The sequence below is a fragment of the Rana temporaria genome, chromosome 12 (genome assembly GCF_905171775.1).
Source record: "Rana temporaria chromosome 12, aRanTem1.1, whole genome shotgun sequence".
Lineage (NCBI taxonomy): Eukaryota > Metazoa > Chordata > Amphibia > Anura > Ranidae > Rana > Rana temporaria.
Window position 1 is genome coordinate 30916429 of NC_053500.1, and position 16319 is coordinate 30932747.

General features: G+C 48.8%; 1 protein-coding gene across 3 annotated transcripts in view; it reads left to right on the forward strand.

The window, feature by feature from the left end:
* The window catches only part of FAM171A2 (family with sequence similarity 171 member A2), a 62932-nt gene that overhangs the window by 21032 nt on the left and 25581 nt on the right, over nt 1–16319 (forward strand). For 2 of the 3 annotated variants that reach the window (XM_040331416.1, XM_040331419.1), the window contains exon 2: nt 5867–6103. In XM_040331416.1, coding sequence (XP_040187350.1) covers nt 5867–6103 — 237 coding nt within the window. The remainder of the gene's footprint in view (nt 1–5866; nt 6104–16319) is intronic. The other variant, XM_040331417.1, reaches the window with a different exon arrangement.

Here is a 16319-nt window from a genome sequence, read left to right on the forward strand (position 1 = left end):
GCATCCCATCGTGCATACATGCAGTAACAAACACACTGCATTACATAATTTTAATAATAATAGGACAGTATGACTTGTGGTCCTCAGCTATGTCCCATGGGTCTGCAGTATTTAGGTGAACCCACTACGGGTTTTACGCTGCATAGCCTAGTGGAAAGGCACTCTGCACACCTAGGCCCGGATTTAGATAGAATAGTCTAAGTTGTAGGCGGGCGTAGCGTATCTGAGATACACTACGCCGCCGTAACTTAGGGCGCAAGTTCCGTATTCAGAAAGAACTTGCGCCCTACGTTACGGCGGCGTAGTGTAAATGTGTCGACGTAAGCCCGCCTAATTCAATTTTGGCTGGTAGTGGGCGTTTTGTATGTTAATCTATCATGACCCCACATAATTGACGCTCTTTACGAACGGCGCATCCCAGTGTGCATGCTCCAAATCATGTCGCAAATAGTCAATGCTTCCGATGTGACCGTAACTTACGCAAAGCCCTATTCGCGAACGTTTTACGCAAACGACGGGAAATTCGACGCTGTCCCAACGTCCATACTTAACATAGGCTACGCCTCATAGAGCAGGGGTAACTTTACGCCGGTCCGACGCCTTATGTAAACGACGCATATAGATACGCCGGGCGCAACCACGTTCGTGAATCGGTGTATCTACCTAATTTGCATATTCTACGCGTAAATCTCCGGAAGCGGCACCTAGCGGCCAGCGTAAATATGCAACTAAGATACAACGGCGTAAGAGACTTAAAGGGGTTTTCCACCCATTTTTTAAGTTTATTAAAAGTCAGCAGCTACAAAAAGTGTAGCTTCTGGCTTTTAATAAACTGACACTTACCTGCTCCACGTTCCAGCGACACGCCGGCCGGGGCTCCGCTCCTCACCCCCCCTCCCCGGCCCGCGTCTTCATTGTCACTGTGGGCACTCGGCCGTGACAGCTTTCGGCTTCACGGCCGGGCACCCACTGCGCATGCGCGAGCGGCACTGCGCGCGCGGCGCTGCGCTGTTTGATTGGACAGGCGATCGCCTAGGACCTGTCATGTGTCCTAGGCGATCGCCTACAGGGAGGGGCTGCCAAAAGGCGATATGACGTATCGCCTTTGCAGCCCCTCGGCGGAAGGAGGAAGTGGGACAGGAAGTCCCCTTCTCCTGAAGCCCCCACTCCCCCCCCAAAAAAATTACATGCCAAATGTGGCATGTAAGGGAGCGAGGAGTGGGTTAAGCGGAGGTCAATTTTGAGGGTGGAACTCCTCTTTAAGTCAGTCGTATCTTAGCCAAATTTCGGAGTATCTTGCTTTCTGAATACAGAAAGAAGATACGCCGGCGCATGCTAGAATTTACGCGGCGTATCAATAGATACGCCGACGTAAATTGTTTCTGAATCCGGGCCCTAATATAGAAAGCCATGTTGAAGATCTCTGCACCAGCCATGAAACCATTAGGCATGTGCATTTCGTTTCGTTCCGAATCGAAATTCGGACAAATTTTTCATTATTCGGACATTCGGATGCATACGAATTCCCGAATTGCAATATTAATGAATTTACCGAATCCGAACGAACGTTTTCGATTCCGAATCGAAAACCCGCGGACGAAATTCGATCGGAATTCAAATTTTTTTTTTTTTTTTTTTTGGAATTCCGATCGAATTTCGTCCGCGGGTTTTCGATTTGGAATTCGAAAAAAGTTTTTTTTTTTTTTTTTTTGGAATTACGATCGAATTTCGTCCGCGGGTTTTCGATTTGGAATTCCAATTTTTTTTTTTTTTCGAATTCCGATCGAATTTCGAAATTATATTTGAAGAGAGAATTTTCGAATTTCGGTCGAAAACGAACGAGTTCCGAAAACGAATTTAACACATGTAACGAACCTAACTTAACGAAATTAATTAAATAACGAATTAAAACGAAACGAAACAAAATTTTCCCTTTTGCACATGCCTAGAAACCATCATGGTTATGGCAAGGTGGTGCAGAAGGTGGCATTGGCCAAGTTTGGAAATATGGGTTAATAATGTTGCTGACCCATCAGGTGCTATGACCTAAACCTACCACTGGTTATCACACGGGAGTCTTAGCTGTTTTAGGTCACTGGTTCCGTTTGTCAAAAGGTTCACCTTAATGCATAGGATGCATTAAGGTGGAAAAACACAAAGCTTTACAATCCCTTTAAGTGAACCAGCTTCCCTAACTGCACCAAAAGCGCACATCCTTAGATGTTAGACTTGGATGAAGAGGGAGAAGATCTATAAGGAGATGCTTTGTGGAGCAGTTGTTGTAGGTAGAGCTTGAATACTGGCTCCGTCACATAGGCTCAGGTTTAAAGTGAGAAGTAGGAATTTAAAGTGGTAGTAAAGTCTTTACTACCACTTTTACCTACAGGGAAGGCTATAATAAGGCGTACCTGTAGGTGTAAAGAATATCTCCTAAACCTGTACGATTTAGGAGATATTCCCCTCGCAATGCGCCGCTGATTGCAGTAGCGCATGTGCAGCAGGGAGCCTCGGCTAAAGGGCCGGCAGCCGCCGGACCTTGCTGGATTGAAGTCTCCCGCTTTAAGTGAATCTGAGGGCAGCTTCCTTATAACTGCACCAAAATTAGGGTGACCAGACATCCCCGGTTTCTGGGGACAGTCCCTGGATTGAGGACACTGTCTCCGGACCAAGTCTGTCCCGGTTTTGTCCCCGGATTGGACTTTAACAGGGGCTCGGGCAACTTTAAAGACAGTTAGTGCAGAATAAAAAAAATAAATAATCTGAATTAACTACCCCTGCTCCTTCTAGCTTAGGGGGTGTATTTCTTTCCATTATCTGTGCCCCTTTCTGATGATCATGTGCTGGTCGGAGCGGAGGGAATATTTCTTCAGTTTTGGGTGCATGCCCATTCAGCTCCGCTCACATGTTCTTCTACCTTGGCTCAGGTCCCGGCCGGCCGCCTGCCTTCTTATCTTCTTGCCTTCCCTGCTCCCCACCCAGTAGTAGCCGGGGCCCGGAGAGTGAAGCCTCGTACACACGACCGAGGAACACATAGTTTTCCTCGTCGAGTTCCTTGTCAGGCTGTCAAAGAACTCGACAAGGCAAGTTTCTCCATTCCCGTCGAGGAAATAGAGAACTTGCTCTCTTTTTGGCTCGTCGAGTTTCACGACAGTTTCCTCGACGAAAATGTATACATGACTGGTTTCCTCGGCAAAAAAATATCTCCCAGCAAGTTTCTTGCTGGTTTTTGCCGAGAAACTCAGTCGTGTGTACGAGGCCTAAGACTTGACAGGCTGTGAGGCGAGCGGCGGTGGCGACGGGCAGAGAGTCGCTGATTGCTGCCATTACTAGTAAAAAAAAAAATATGTCCCCGGATTTCATTTAAAAAATCTGGTCACCTTAACCAAAAGCATGTAACTGTTAACATCCTAGGGCCTGAGATAAAGTGGGAGAGGAATTACAAGATGTTTTGTGGAGCAGTTGTTGTAGGTAGGCCTTGAATACTGTGTCTGTCATGTAGGCCCTGGCTTAAAGTGGGACCTTCTAGTTTTGCCATATATCTGGTGGTAGCTCAAGCTGTAGCAGTGCCCCCGTCCTTTATGTCCTGCTACATTCAATTGCATGTTCAAGAAGTAAGAGCTCCTTGAAGATGGCATCAAGCAAAGCATTTGTTTTGCTGTATTCCACCAGCTTGTGGAAATGAAAATAGACTGTGGTGGCTGATTGTATTGACTCTGCGGCCTGAGGCCTTCTGAATTCTTCCCCACACAGGCCACACTGTTTGGAAGAGAATAGATTATTTCTGCTTCAAACACAAGAGCTGAAGGCCCCGTGATAGCCGGGGGTCCCATGCCCTAATTCAATCTGATTACAGGTCAAAGAGTGGAAGGATGAACGGTACAGAGCTGGAGGAAGGGTAGGGATAGGCTTAAAGTACATCTAAACCCAATCACTAAAATCTTATATGAACTACCGTATATGATGTTAAAGTAATTTCAAACTTTCAAAATCTGCAGCTTTCATATAACCCTTTAAAACTGGCCATACGCATACATGTGGCAGCATGGCAGCGGGCTTTACCACTGAGTTTCTACATGTATGCATACAGGTGGCATCGCTGGGAACACACTCCCTGTGACACCCCTATTCAGTGACCTGAAAAATAAAATGCATTCCAGAGAAGAAAAATAGAAAGTATATCTGCTTTAACAACTGTGTCACCAGGACAGGAAGCAAAAGGAACTATCATCTATGGGGACAGCAGTAAGAGAAAAAAAAATGCGGACTCTTCTCCACTCAATAAAAGGAAATGTCTTCCTATTTCACTGTCTATCAAATCATATTCTTCCCAAACAGAACAAGTAGTCACTGTGCCTGAGGCATATGTGTGGTGCTAGTTTTAGGGTCTATGAAGAGAATGGTAACATTTTGATGATGGACACAAGGGGTGGGGTGCAAGTTTTAAGTTCTATTAAGAGAATGGTAGAACTGTGAGCTGTGGTGGTGATAAACGCAAGAGGTGGGGTGCTAGTTTTAGGGTCTGTGTAGAGCATGGTAGAACTATGAGCTGTGGTGGTAATGGACACAAGCGGTGGAGTGCTAGTTTTAGGGACATCAAAGAGAATAGTAGAGCTGTAAACTGTGGTGGTAATAGACACAAGAGGTGGGGCTCTAGTTTTAGGGTCTATGAAGAGCATGATGGAACTGTGAGGTGTGATGGTAATAGACACAAGGGTTGGGGTGCTAGTATTAGGTTCTATTAAGAGAGTGGTAGAACTGTGAGCTGTAGTGGTAATAGACACAAGAGGTGGGGCTCTAGTTTTAGGGTCTATGAAGAGCATGATGGAACTGTGAGGTATGATGGTAATAGACACAAGAGTTGGGGTGCTAGTATTAGGTTCTATTAAGAGAATGGCAGAACTGTGAGCTGTGGTGGTGATGGACACAAGAGGTGGGATGCTAGTTTTAGGGTCTGTGAATAGCATAGTAGAACTATGAGCTGTGATGGTAATGGAAACTAGAGGTTGGTTGCTAGTTTTAGGGTCTATGAAGAGAATGGTAGAATTGTGAGCTGTGGTGGTAATGGCCACATGAGGTGGGGTGTTAGTTTTAGGTTCTATTAAGAGAATAGTAGAACTGTGAGCTGTGGTGGTGATGGACACAAGAGGTGGGATGCTAGTTTTAGGGGCTCCAAAGAGAATAGTAGAGCTGTAAACTGTGGTGCTAATGGATACAAGTGGTGGGGCTATAATTTTAGGGTCTATGAAGAGAATGGTAGAACTGTGAGCTGTGGTGGTAATGGATTCAAGAGTTAGGGTGCTAGTTTTAGGTTCTATTAGGAGAATGGTAGAACTGTGAGTTGTGGTGGTGATGGAGACAAGAGATGGGATGCTAGTTTTAGGGTATATGAAGAGAATGGTAGAACTGTGAGCTGTGGTGGTAATGGGCACAAGAGGCGGGATGCTAGTTTTAGGTTCCATTAGGAGAATAGTAGAGGTGGGGTGCTAGTTTTAGGGTCTGTGAGGAGCATGGTAGAACTGTGAGTTGTGGTGGTGACAGACAGAAGAGGTGGGGGTGATAGTTATAGGGTCTATGTAGAGAAAGGTAGAACTGTGTGAGCTGTGGTGCTGACAGACACAAGAGGTGGGTTGATAGTCTTATGTTCTATGAAGAAAATGGTAGTACTTTGAGCTGTGGTGGTGATAGACACAAGAGGTGAAATTGGTGAGATTGGGAAGTAATGGGATGGCTGGGAGGTCACAATCTTTATTTTTTTCTCTATAGGGTGAGAACAATAAACCTCTAAATGCAGGAATGCTGTTGTTTTTGCATTGGTTTTCTGTACACTTTTTTTGTCTTTCCCAACCGACCTCTCTACCCACTGCAGAATTCCAAATCAAGGTTCAAGTGTTTGAGAATGGCGACCTTTCCCCTTTGGCGTCAGCGACGGTGGAAATTTTCGGCAATCAGAGCAGCTTGGCATCTGGCGTCACCGACCAGGAGGGCATATCGGTGCTGGGCATCAGCTACAGACTGGGTACCTGGATCCTCGTCACCGCCAGCAAGAGAGGCTACGTCACTAACTCTGTGCCCTGGAAGGTGGATCGACTGCCACGTAAGGATTGTGAGACATAGCGTATGTATGTATGTCCGTGCAAGTGTGTACATCATAGTATTTGTGATGCTAAAATTTAATACACAATACCAGCTCTGTAACGATCAGGGGTCTCAAACTGGCGGCCCTCCAGCTTTTGCGAAACTACAAGTCCCATGAGGCATTGCAAGGCTGACAGTTATGGGCCGTACACACGACCGAACATGTCTGCTGAAACTGGTCCGCGGACCAGTTTCAGCAGACATGTTCGGTCGTGTGTAGGCCCGAGCGGACAGGATTCCAGCATACATTTGCCCGCCGGGCCTTTTTCCAGCGGGCAAATATTTCTGGACTTGTTTTAAAACAGCCCGCTGGAATCCTGTCCGCTCGGACATGTTCGGTCGTCTGTACAGACCTACCGTACATGTCCGAGCGCCCGCCATCCCTCGCATGCGTCGAATGACTTTGACGCATGCGTGGAAGCATTGAACTGGCAGGGCCGCCCACGTCGCTGCGTCATTGTCGCGGCGACGGCGCGGCCACGCCCCGCGTAAACAGCGCGGATTTCTGTATGATGGTGAGTACAGCCACCATACAGAAATCCCCGGGCAGACATGTACGGTGAAAACGGTCCGGCGGACCGGTTTCATCGTACATGTTTGGTCGTCTGTACACAGCCTTACAAGCATGACTCCCACAGGCAGAGGCATGATGGGACTTGTAGTTTTGCAACGGCTGGAGGGCCGCCAATTTGAGACCCCTGAATAAAGCTATGCAGTGCAAAGGCCTGCTTGAATAATCAGTTTGATTTATTTGCTATCAAGTCTGCACATAAAGGAGTTTGTACAATCAGATTGTAACTTAGGCCCCTTTCACATTGAGGTTACGCCGACGTAACTCTGAGAGGCAAGAGCAGTATTCACAAAGCACTTGCTCCCTAAGTTACGGCGGCGCAGCGTAAATGGGCCGGCGTAAGCTCGCCTAATTCGAATTTGGAAGGTAGTGAGCGTGTTGTATTCAAATTAACCGTGACCCCATGTAAATGAATGGCCGAACGAACAGCGCATGCGCGCGCATGCTCGCGCATGCTCAGAATCACGTCGCATATACTCCCTAAGATTCGACGGCTCAATGCGTACGACGTGAACGTAACCTACGCCCAGCCCCATTCACGTAAACTTACGTAAACGAAGTAAAATCCGACGGCTGTTCCGACGTCCATACCCTAACATGACTTACCCCTGCTTTAGGTGGGATAACTTTACGTCGGACGTACGCCTTACGTAAACGGCGTAGCTTACTGCGACGGCCGCAAGTACGTTCGTGAATCGGCGTATCTAGGTCAATTACATATTCGACGCGTAAATCAATGAAAGCGCCCCTAGCGGCCAGCGTAAATATGCACCCAAGATACGACGGCGTAGGAGACTTACGTCGGTCGGATGGAGCCAAAATTCAGGCGTATCTGGTTTAAAGAATACGGCGCATAGATACGACGGCGCATAGATACGACGGCGCATCCGTGGACTTACGCGGCGTATAAGAAGATACGTCGGCGTAAGTCCTACGTGAATCTACCTCATAGTGTATATCTGCAGCCTGTTTTTAGAGAAGTTCATTTTCCCACCTGTCTCCTGTGGTCAGATAGAAATTCCTGTTCACAAAATGACAGCTGTGTGTATGTATCTGGGAGGCGTCTATTCAAGATTTGTAGAATGCTCTTTGCCTATTGTATGCCGTGATTCTAAAGTGACTTGGGGATGCAGACAGATAGCACTGGACCCAAGGATTGTTATATTGGTATTGCTATCCAATAATTATATGATGGTGGTTACCAGGCTGGCATCTTCTACACCCCTAAATTTCCTTAGTTTGCCAGATTTAAGACTGAAGATACAATTTAATAACAGCATAGGGTCAGATAGAATTCAAAAAATCAAAAAGGGAAGCCAACACGTTTCAGCGGTCTAAAAATGCCCCCTTCATCAGGGTTCAAGGAGGGAAACTGGGTGTATGGACTGAATTTAGGGTAAAATTCCTAATGGTATTAACTAGTGTTATATTAGGCACAGATAGGCTGGAGCTGCAGGGGTAATGTACAGTGGCACAGTGGCACTACTAAAATTGCTAGTGATAAATAAGAGCCATTTAAGTCCTATGCACAGGGTAACATACACTTTGGATGGACCCTTAAGCCTCTTTTACACAGACGGCGGTAAAAATAGTCGGTCGGCCCACATTTTTAGCATCCACCCCGACCACCCACCTACAAGCAGACATGGCAGCAGAAGGGGTCCATACACGTGCCACAGCTGCAAAATCTTGCTTCGAGGTCATGGCAAATAAACTTGGCTTGTTGAGTTTGACAGGTGGCACCTCCTGTCATACCTGCCTGTTACGGTCAATGGAACTACACCACAACCGTAAGACAAGCATTTGCAGTGTGTATTTCAATACAAAATCCTGCTTGGAACCAAAAAATCCTCAATTCCATCCATTTAATTCTTTCTCTTCTCAAGCCCTGATGAAGGCAATGGGGTGGATTCAGCAAGCAATTACGCCTGCGTATCCATAGATACGCAGCGTAATTGCTAAGTAGCGCCGGCGTATCGACTTTCTCTATTCAGAAAGCTCGATACGCCGACTGTAGCCTAAGATATGACTGGCATAAGGCTCTTATGCCGTCGTATCTTAGGCTGCATTCTTACGATGGCCGCTAGGTGGCTTTCCTGTAGTGGTCAGCGTAGAGCAGGGGTCTCCAAACTACGGCCCGCGGGCCACATCCGGCCCGCCAGGCCATTTCTTCCGGCCCGCAGCGTGAATCCTTAGTCCACCTGTTAGTTGTGGAACCTGCGCTGCATATTCGCCCCCGGCAATATGCAACGCAGGTCCCGCAATCCCTCCCGGCGTCTCACTGTGTGTGTTGGCTGCTGGGACCATGGCATCCCAGCAGCCAATGAGGTGTTTAGGGCAGACCCGTTGCCGCCTCCCTGCTCCCGCCTCCCGCCTCGCTGTTAACCAGTAACGAGTGTGTAATACCAGCGGGGCGGGAGTCAGGAGATGCAGCAGGTCTGCACAGCCAGTGATGGAGAGTGGAGACGCGCTGGACACATGCAAGGAGGGGGGGGCTGATACACTTGTGTGGGGGTGGGTTGAATGGCGCTGATGGGGCACAAACATCTGGGGGCTGATGACTCTGCTTGGGACACACGTGGAGGGGGGTTGTAGACTGATGGGGACACACATTTCGGGGGGCTGATGGGGACACAAATGTGGGGGGGGGGGGGCTGATGACTCTGATGGGGACATACATGTGGGGGGGGGGGGCTGATGACTGACGGGGACATAAATGTGGGGGGGGGGGGGGATGACTCTGATGGGGACATACATGTGGGGGGGGCTGATGACTCTGATGGGGACATACATGTGGGGGGGGGGGGGGCTCTGATGGGGACACAAATGTGGGGGGGTGATGACTCTGATGGGGACATACATGTGGGGGGGGGCTGATGACTGATGGGGACATAAATGTGGGGGGGGGGGGTGATGACTCTGATGGGGACATACATGTGGGGGGGGCTGATGACTCTGATGGGGACATACATGTGGGGGGGGGGGGGCTCTGATGGGGACACAAATGTGGGGGGGTGATGACTCTGATGGGGACATACATGTGGGGGGGGGGCTGATGACTGATGGGGACATAAATGTGGGGGGGGGGTGATGACTCTGATGGGGACATAAATGTGGGGGGGAGGTGATGACTCTGATGGGGACATACATGTAGGGGGGGGGGGCTGATGACTGATGGGGACATACATGTGGGGGGGGGGGCTGATGACTCTGATGGGGACACAAATATCTGTGGGGTCTGATGGGGACACACATGTGGGGGGGGGGGGCCTGATGATTCTGATGGGGACATAAATGTGGGGGGGGGGGGGTGATGACTCTGATGGGGACACAAATATCTGTGGGGTTTGATGGGGACACAAATGTGGGGGTGCTGGTGGCTCTTATGGGGACACAAACATGTGAGGAGGGGGGCTGATGGCTCTAATGGTGACACAAATATGCAGGCGGGGGTGGGGACACCGTGCAGGAAGACTCGGATGAATGAAGGGGGGGGGGGGGCTCTAATGGGGACACCAATTTGTGGGGATAGCCTGATGAGTGATGGGGACACAGATGATTGGGGACACAGATGATTGGGGACACAGATGATTGGAAGGACTGATGGGGACACAGATGAATGGGGACACAGATGAATGGGGACACAGATGAATGGGGACACAGATGGATGGGGACACAGATGAATGGGGACACAGATGGATGGGGACACAGATGGATGGGGACACAGATGGATGGGGAGACTGATGGGGACACAGATGAATGGGGAGACTGATGGGGACACAGATGAATGGGGAGACTGATGGGGACACAGATGAATGGGGAGACTGATGGGGACACAGATGAATGGGGAGACTGATGGGGACACAGATGATGGGGACACAGATGGATGGGGACACAGATGGATGGGGACACAGATGGATGGGGACACAGATGGATGGGGACACAGATGGATGGGGACACAGATGGATGGGGACACAGATGAATGGGGACACAGATGGATGGGGACACAGATGGATGGGGAGACTGATGGGGACACAGATGAATGGGGAGACTGATGGGGACACAGATGAATGGGGAGACTGATGGGGACACAGATGAATGGGGAGACTGATGGGGACACAGATGATGGGGACACAGATGGATGGGGACACAGATGGATGGGGACACAGATGGATGGGGACACAGATGGATGGGGACACAGATGAATGGGGACACAGATGGATGGGGACACAGATGGATGGGGAGACTGATGGGGACACAGATGAATGGGGAGACTGATGGGGACACAGATGAATGGGGAGACTGATGGGGACACAGATGAATGGGGAGACTGATGGGGACACAGATGAATGGGGAGACTGATGGGGACACAGATGAATGGGGAGACTGATGGGGACACAGATGAATGGGGAGACTGATGGGGACACAGATGAATGGGGAGACTGATGGGGACACAGATGATGGGGACACAGATGGATGGGGACACAGATGGATGGGGACACAGATGGATGGGGACACAGATGGATGGGGACACAGATGGATGGGGACACAGATGGATGGGGACACAGATGGATGGGGACACAGATGGATGGGGACACAGATGGATGGGGACACAGATGAATGGGGACACAGATGGATGGGGACACAGATGGATGGGGACACAGATGAATGGGGACACAGATGAATGGGGACACAGATGAATGGGGACACAGATGGATGGGGACACAGATGGATGGGGACACAGATGAATGGGGACACAGATGGATGGGGACACAGATGGATGGGGACACAGATGGATGGGGACACAGATGGATGGGGACACAGATGGATGGGGACACAGATGGATGGGGAGACTGATGGGGACACAGATGAATGGAGAGACTGATGGGGACACAGATGGATGGGGACACAGATGATGGTGACACAGATGGATGGGCACACAGATGGATGGGCACACAGATGGATGGGCACACAGATGGATGGGCACACAGATGGATGGGCACACAGATGGATGGGCACACAGATGGATGGGCACACGGATGTAAAGCCTCATGCACGCTGGAAGTTTAGCCCCGCTGCATGATGCTCCAGCGTTTAGGTGCCAGCAAAGAATATAGGAGCACCATCCAGTCCTGCTGTCAGCAGTAAGTCAAATTCTATTCTATTCTTCTTCTACTGTGGATTTATTTATAAATTATGTTTCCGGCCCGCGAATATGTGTGAAATATAGAATGTGGCCCTCGAAGTAAAAAGTTTGGAGACCCCTGGCGTAGAGTATGCAAATTGCATACTCACACCGATTCACAAACGTACGCACGCCCAGCGTTCGAGTTTTACGTCGGTTGCGTTCGTCGATTTCTGCGTAAGGCTGCTCCTGCTATTAGGAGGCGCAGCCAATGGTAAGTATACACGTCGTTTCCCGCGTCGCAAAATTCGAAATTGACGTTGTTTGCGTATGTGAATCGTGAATGCCGCCGGACGCCATTTACGTTCACGTCGAAGCAAATGACGTCCTTGCGACGTCATTTACCGCAATGCACGTCGGGAAATTTTCCCGACGGAGCATGCGCAGTACGTTCGGCGTGGGAATGCGCCTAATTTAAATGATCCACGCCCCCTACGGGATCATTTAAATTACGCGCGCTTACGCCGGCCACTTTTACGAAACGCCCCCGCAAATTACGGAGCAAATGCTTCGTGAATGAAGCGTAGCTCAAGTAATTTACGGAGGCGTAGCGTAAAAACGGTACGCTGCGCCTCCGTAGTAGTGCGCGCCCCTACCTGAATCTACCCCAATGTATTTAGACCCCTGGCACACGTTTGCTTCCCTTTCGATCTTCTATCTGGCCCATACTGGAATAAAACTGTATCAGAACTATTAATCTGCAGTGTGGCACTTCAATCTTCTAAAGAGGACACGTTCCCTAGGCCAAGCAGAAACAGTTAGTCAAGGGAAGCAATATTATGTCTATTGATTCACTGGAGGCTAGCGACACATGGCGTGATTACCTGCGGTTAAGAACGGATGTGTGCCCCTGAACGCGGACAGGGGTCTACATCTATCCCTAAACACAGATAATGGCTCCATGCTCTATCACAGCTAATCAAAAAACACGTGGCATTACCGCCGCAGAAATATGTTGATCTAGGCAGTGTACGGCCCTGATTGGCATGTTGTAACTGGGTAAATGTCATCTTGGAATCGTTGCCATTTGTACGATCGTATTGAATATGGAGGGGGCAGAGCTACAGACCTGGGCTGGAAAATATCCAGAAGTATAAGTGATAATTGCGGTTGGTGACCAATCTCTAAATTTGCCAAATGTCTTCATATCTGGATTGATCTAAGGTTGTGGTCTCCAAACTGCAGCCCCGGGGGCCAGATGTGGCCCTTTGCATGCCTTTATCAGGCCCTAGGGACACTATTCTTTCCACTGATACAAAGCACTATTCCTTCTACATCAACAATGGGGCATAATTCCTGTCACTTATGCCAACATATTCTTCCCACTGACACCCATGATGGGACATTATTCCTCCTACAGGCACCAACTACAGGGCCCTATTCTTCCCACTGACACCCATGATGGGACATTATTCCACCTACGGGCACCAACTACAGGGCCCTTTTTCTTCCCACTGACGGGACATTATTCCACCTACGGGCACCAACTACAGGGCCCTATTCTTCCCACTGACACCCATGATGGGACATTATTCCACCTACGGGCACCAACTACCGGGCCCTTTTCTTCCCACTGACGGGGAACTATTCCTCCCACTGACACCAACAATGGGGCTTTATTTCCTCCAATGATGGGGCACTATCTCTTCCACTAATATTAACAATGGGGCAATATCACTCCAACTAATACCAATGATGGGGCATTCTTTACTTCCATTGACACCAAGACATTTTCTACTCCCATTGGCCACAGTCTGGTCTCCTTACAGTCTGAAGGACAGTAAACTGGTCCTTTGTTCAGAAAGTTTGGTGACCCCTAATCTAAGGGGCCTACGGATCCATCTGGAATTGAAATTCCGATTTTTGGGTAGACACAGCCTTCAAAAATTGTTCCAGCTTCTAAAGTGTTATAATTACACATCTTCCGGCCTCTTCCCAGTATATATTGTTCCATGGGCGATGTGTATAGTGTCATATTTACAGCTTCCTTACATTCTGTCTGGCAGGATGCATGCAGTTTCCTGTCTTCTTATCCAAGGTCACAAGACGGCATTCATTGGCATTGCTGTCACAGTAATCTTTTCTGGCAGTGCCTCTGATGCATGCACTCCTCCCCCATATATGATGATATCATTGTGTCTTCTATACTCCCCTCACTAATCATATTGACACATCTCAGATGCCTTGAATGTCCCCGACAGTGATCAGCCATTGAAGAGGTCACAGGGGGACGTGCTGCTGAGAGCTGCTTATTAGATGAAAGCAACCGATTGGCAGGATGCAAAATGCCAGACCCCCACCAGTCATAATTACACAGCGAGTGGTGGGGTTTTCCACCCTATAGCTGAACATAGAAATTCTCCTTTATCCCATTATTTCTGATTTGGAAGGGAAGTGCCTATCCAAGATTCCTTCAGTCTTAGGGGTCTGATCATGGAGAGAACCAGTTACAACTGGGCTTATACAAGAATTTGAATATTTACTGTTAAAGGACCTGTCCACCCCAAACTGATATTTAAGCTTGTGGTAGCTGCTGTGTGTATTTCCAGCATTTTTTTTTTTGCTTTAGTCCCCTTTAACATGGGCTGTCCGATCAGGTCCACCTGTCAGTTTTTCAGGGAGACCTGATCGGACTCTCTAATTTCTTCTATGGAGTGGCGAGTGTCAGCGGACAACCGCCACCATCCGATCCTGTCTGCCAAAAACAAGACGGATGGTGGTCCTATTCCCCCATACACAAGTTACAGGAAGACACAGGCTGAAGGTAGGCACAGGCACAAGCTACAGGAAGACACAGGCTCAAGTTAGACACAGGCACAAGCTACAGGAAGGCACAGGCTGAAGGTAGACACAGGTTGCAGGTAGGCACAAGCTACAGGAAGGCACAGGCTGAAGGTAGGCACAGGTACAAGCTACAGGAAGACACAGGTACAAGCTAAAGGAAGACACAGGCTGAAGGTAGGCACAGGTACAAGCTACAGGAAGACACAGGCTGAAGGTAGGCACAGGTACAAGCTACAGGAAGACACAGGCTGAAGGTAGGCACAGGTACAAGCTACAGGAAGACACAGGTACAAGCTACAGGAAGACACAGGCTGAAGGTAGGCACAGGTACAAGCTACAGGAAGACACAGGCTGAAGGTAGGCACAGATACAAGTTACAGGAAGACACAGGCTGAAGGTAGGCACAGATACAAGTTACAGGAAGACACAGGCTGAAGGTGGGCACAGGCACAAGCTACAGAAAGACACAGGCTGAAGGTAGGCACAAGTACAAGCTACAGGAAGACACAGGCTGAAGGTAGGCACAGGTACAAGCTACAGGAAGACACAGGCTGAAGGTAGGCACAGGTACAAGCTACAGGAAGACACAGGCTGAAGATAGGCACATGTACAAGCTACAGGAAGACACAGGCTGAAGGTAGGCACAGGCACAAGCTACAGAAAGACACAGGTTGAAGGTAGGCACAGATACAAGTTACAGGAAGACACGGGCTGAAGGTAGGCACAGGTACAAGCTACAGGAAGACACAGGCTGAAGGTAGACACAGGCAGAAGCTACAGGAAGACACAGGCTAAAGGTAGGCACAGGTACAAGCTATAGGAAGACACAGGCTGAAGGTAGACACAGGCAGAAGCTACAGGAAGACACAGGCTGAAGGTAGACACAGGCAGAAGCTACAGGAAGACACAGGCTGAAGGTAGGCACAGGTACAAGCTATAGGAAGACACAGGCTGAAGGTAGACACAGGCAGAAGCTACAGGAAGACACAGGTCGGAGGCAGGCACAGGCACATGCACAGAAGGTAGAAATAGGTGCAGACTGAGGGTGTAGGTAGACACAGACTGAGGGCCGGTATAGGAAGCTGGCCCGCATTCCTGTGTGACTCAGTGTGGTGCGATTTTCATTAAAATGAGCTGAAATCGCACAAAAAGTAGTGCATGCAATACTTTTCAAAAACACACCACACAAAAATTGCATGATACTGCAGTACCATGCCACCTTGAGGCGATTCAGTTCGCATTTGTAGCGCTATACAAGTTATTCACTCACTCACCTGGTGCAGGAAAGTACACTGCTATTGGTGATCTGAATTTGGGGTGTTGTTAGAAAAATATTGACACCCGCAGCGGCAGATCGAACACCTAGTGCGAATGTTGTTTTGGAAAATGTGCACAGAACAGGGGTTTCCTGCACTGTATTCTGGGGTGAACGAGCCCTGAAGGTAGAAACCTGCCCAGACTAAAGGTAGGCACAGCCTGAAATCAGTATTAAACCAAAAACCAATAATGTAATATATTGCAGCTTTTGGGGTTATTACTCCTTGAAGATAAGCAAAGGCTTAAGGTAGAAACAGGCAGTAGCATTTTTAATACACGTGACAGAGTTGATTTAGGTCCTGATTTCCTCCCTTTGTATTCTCCAGC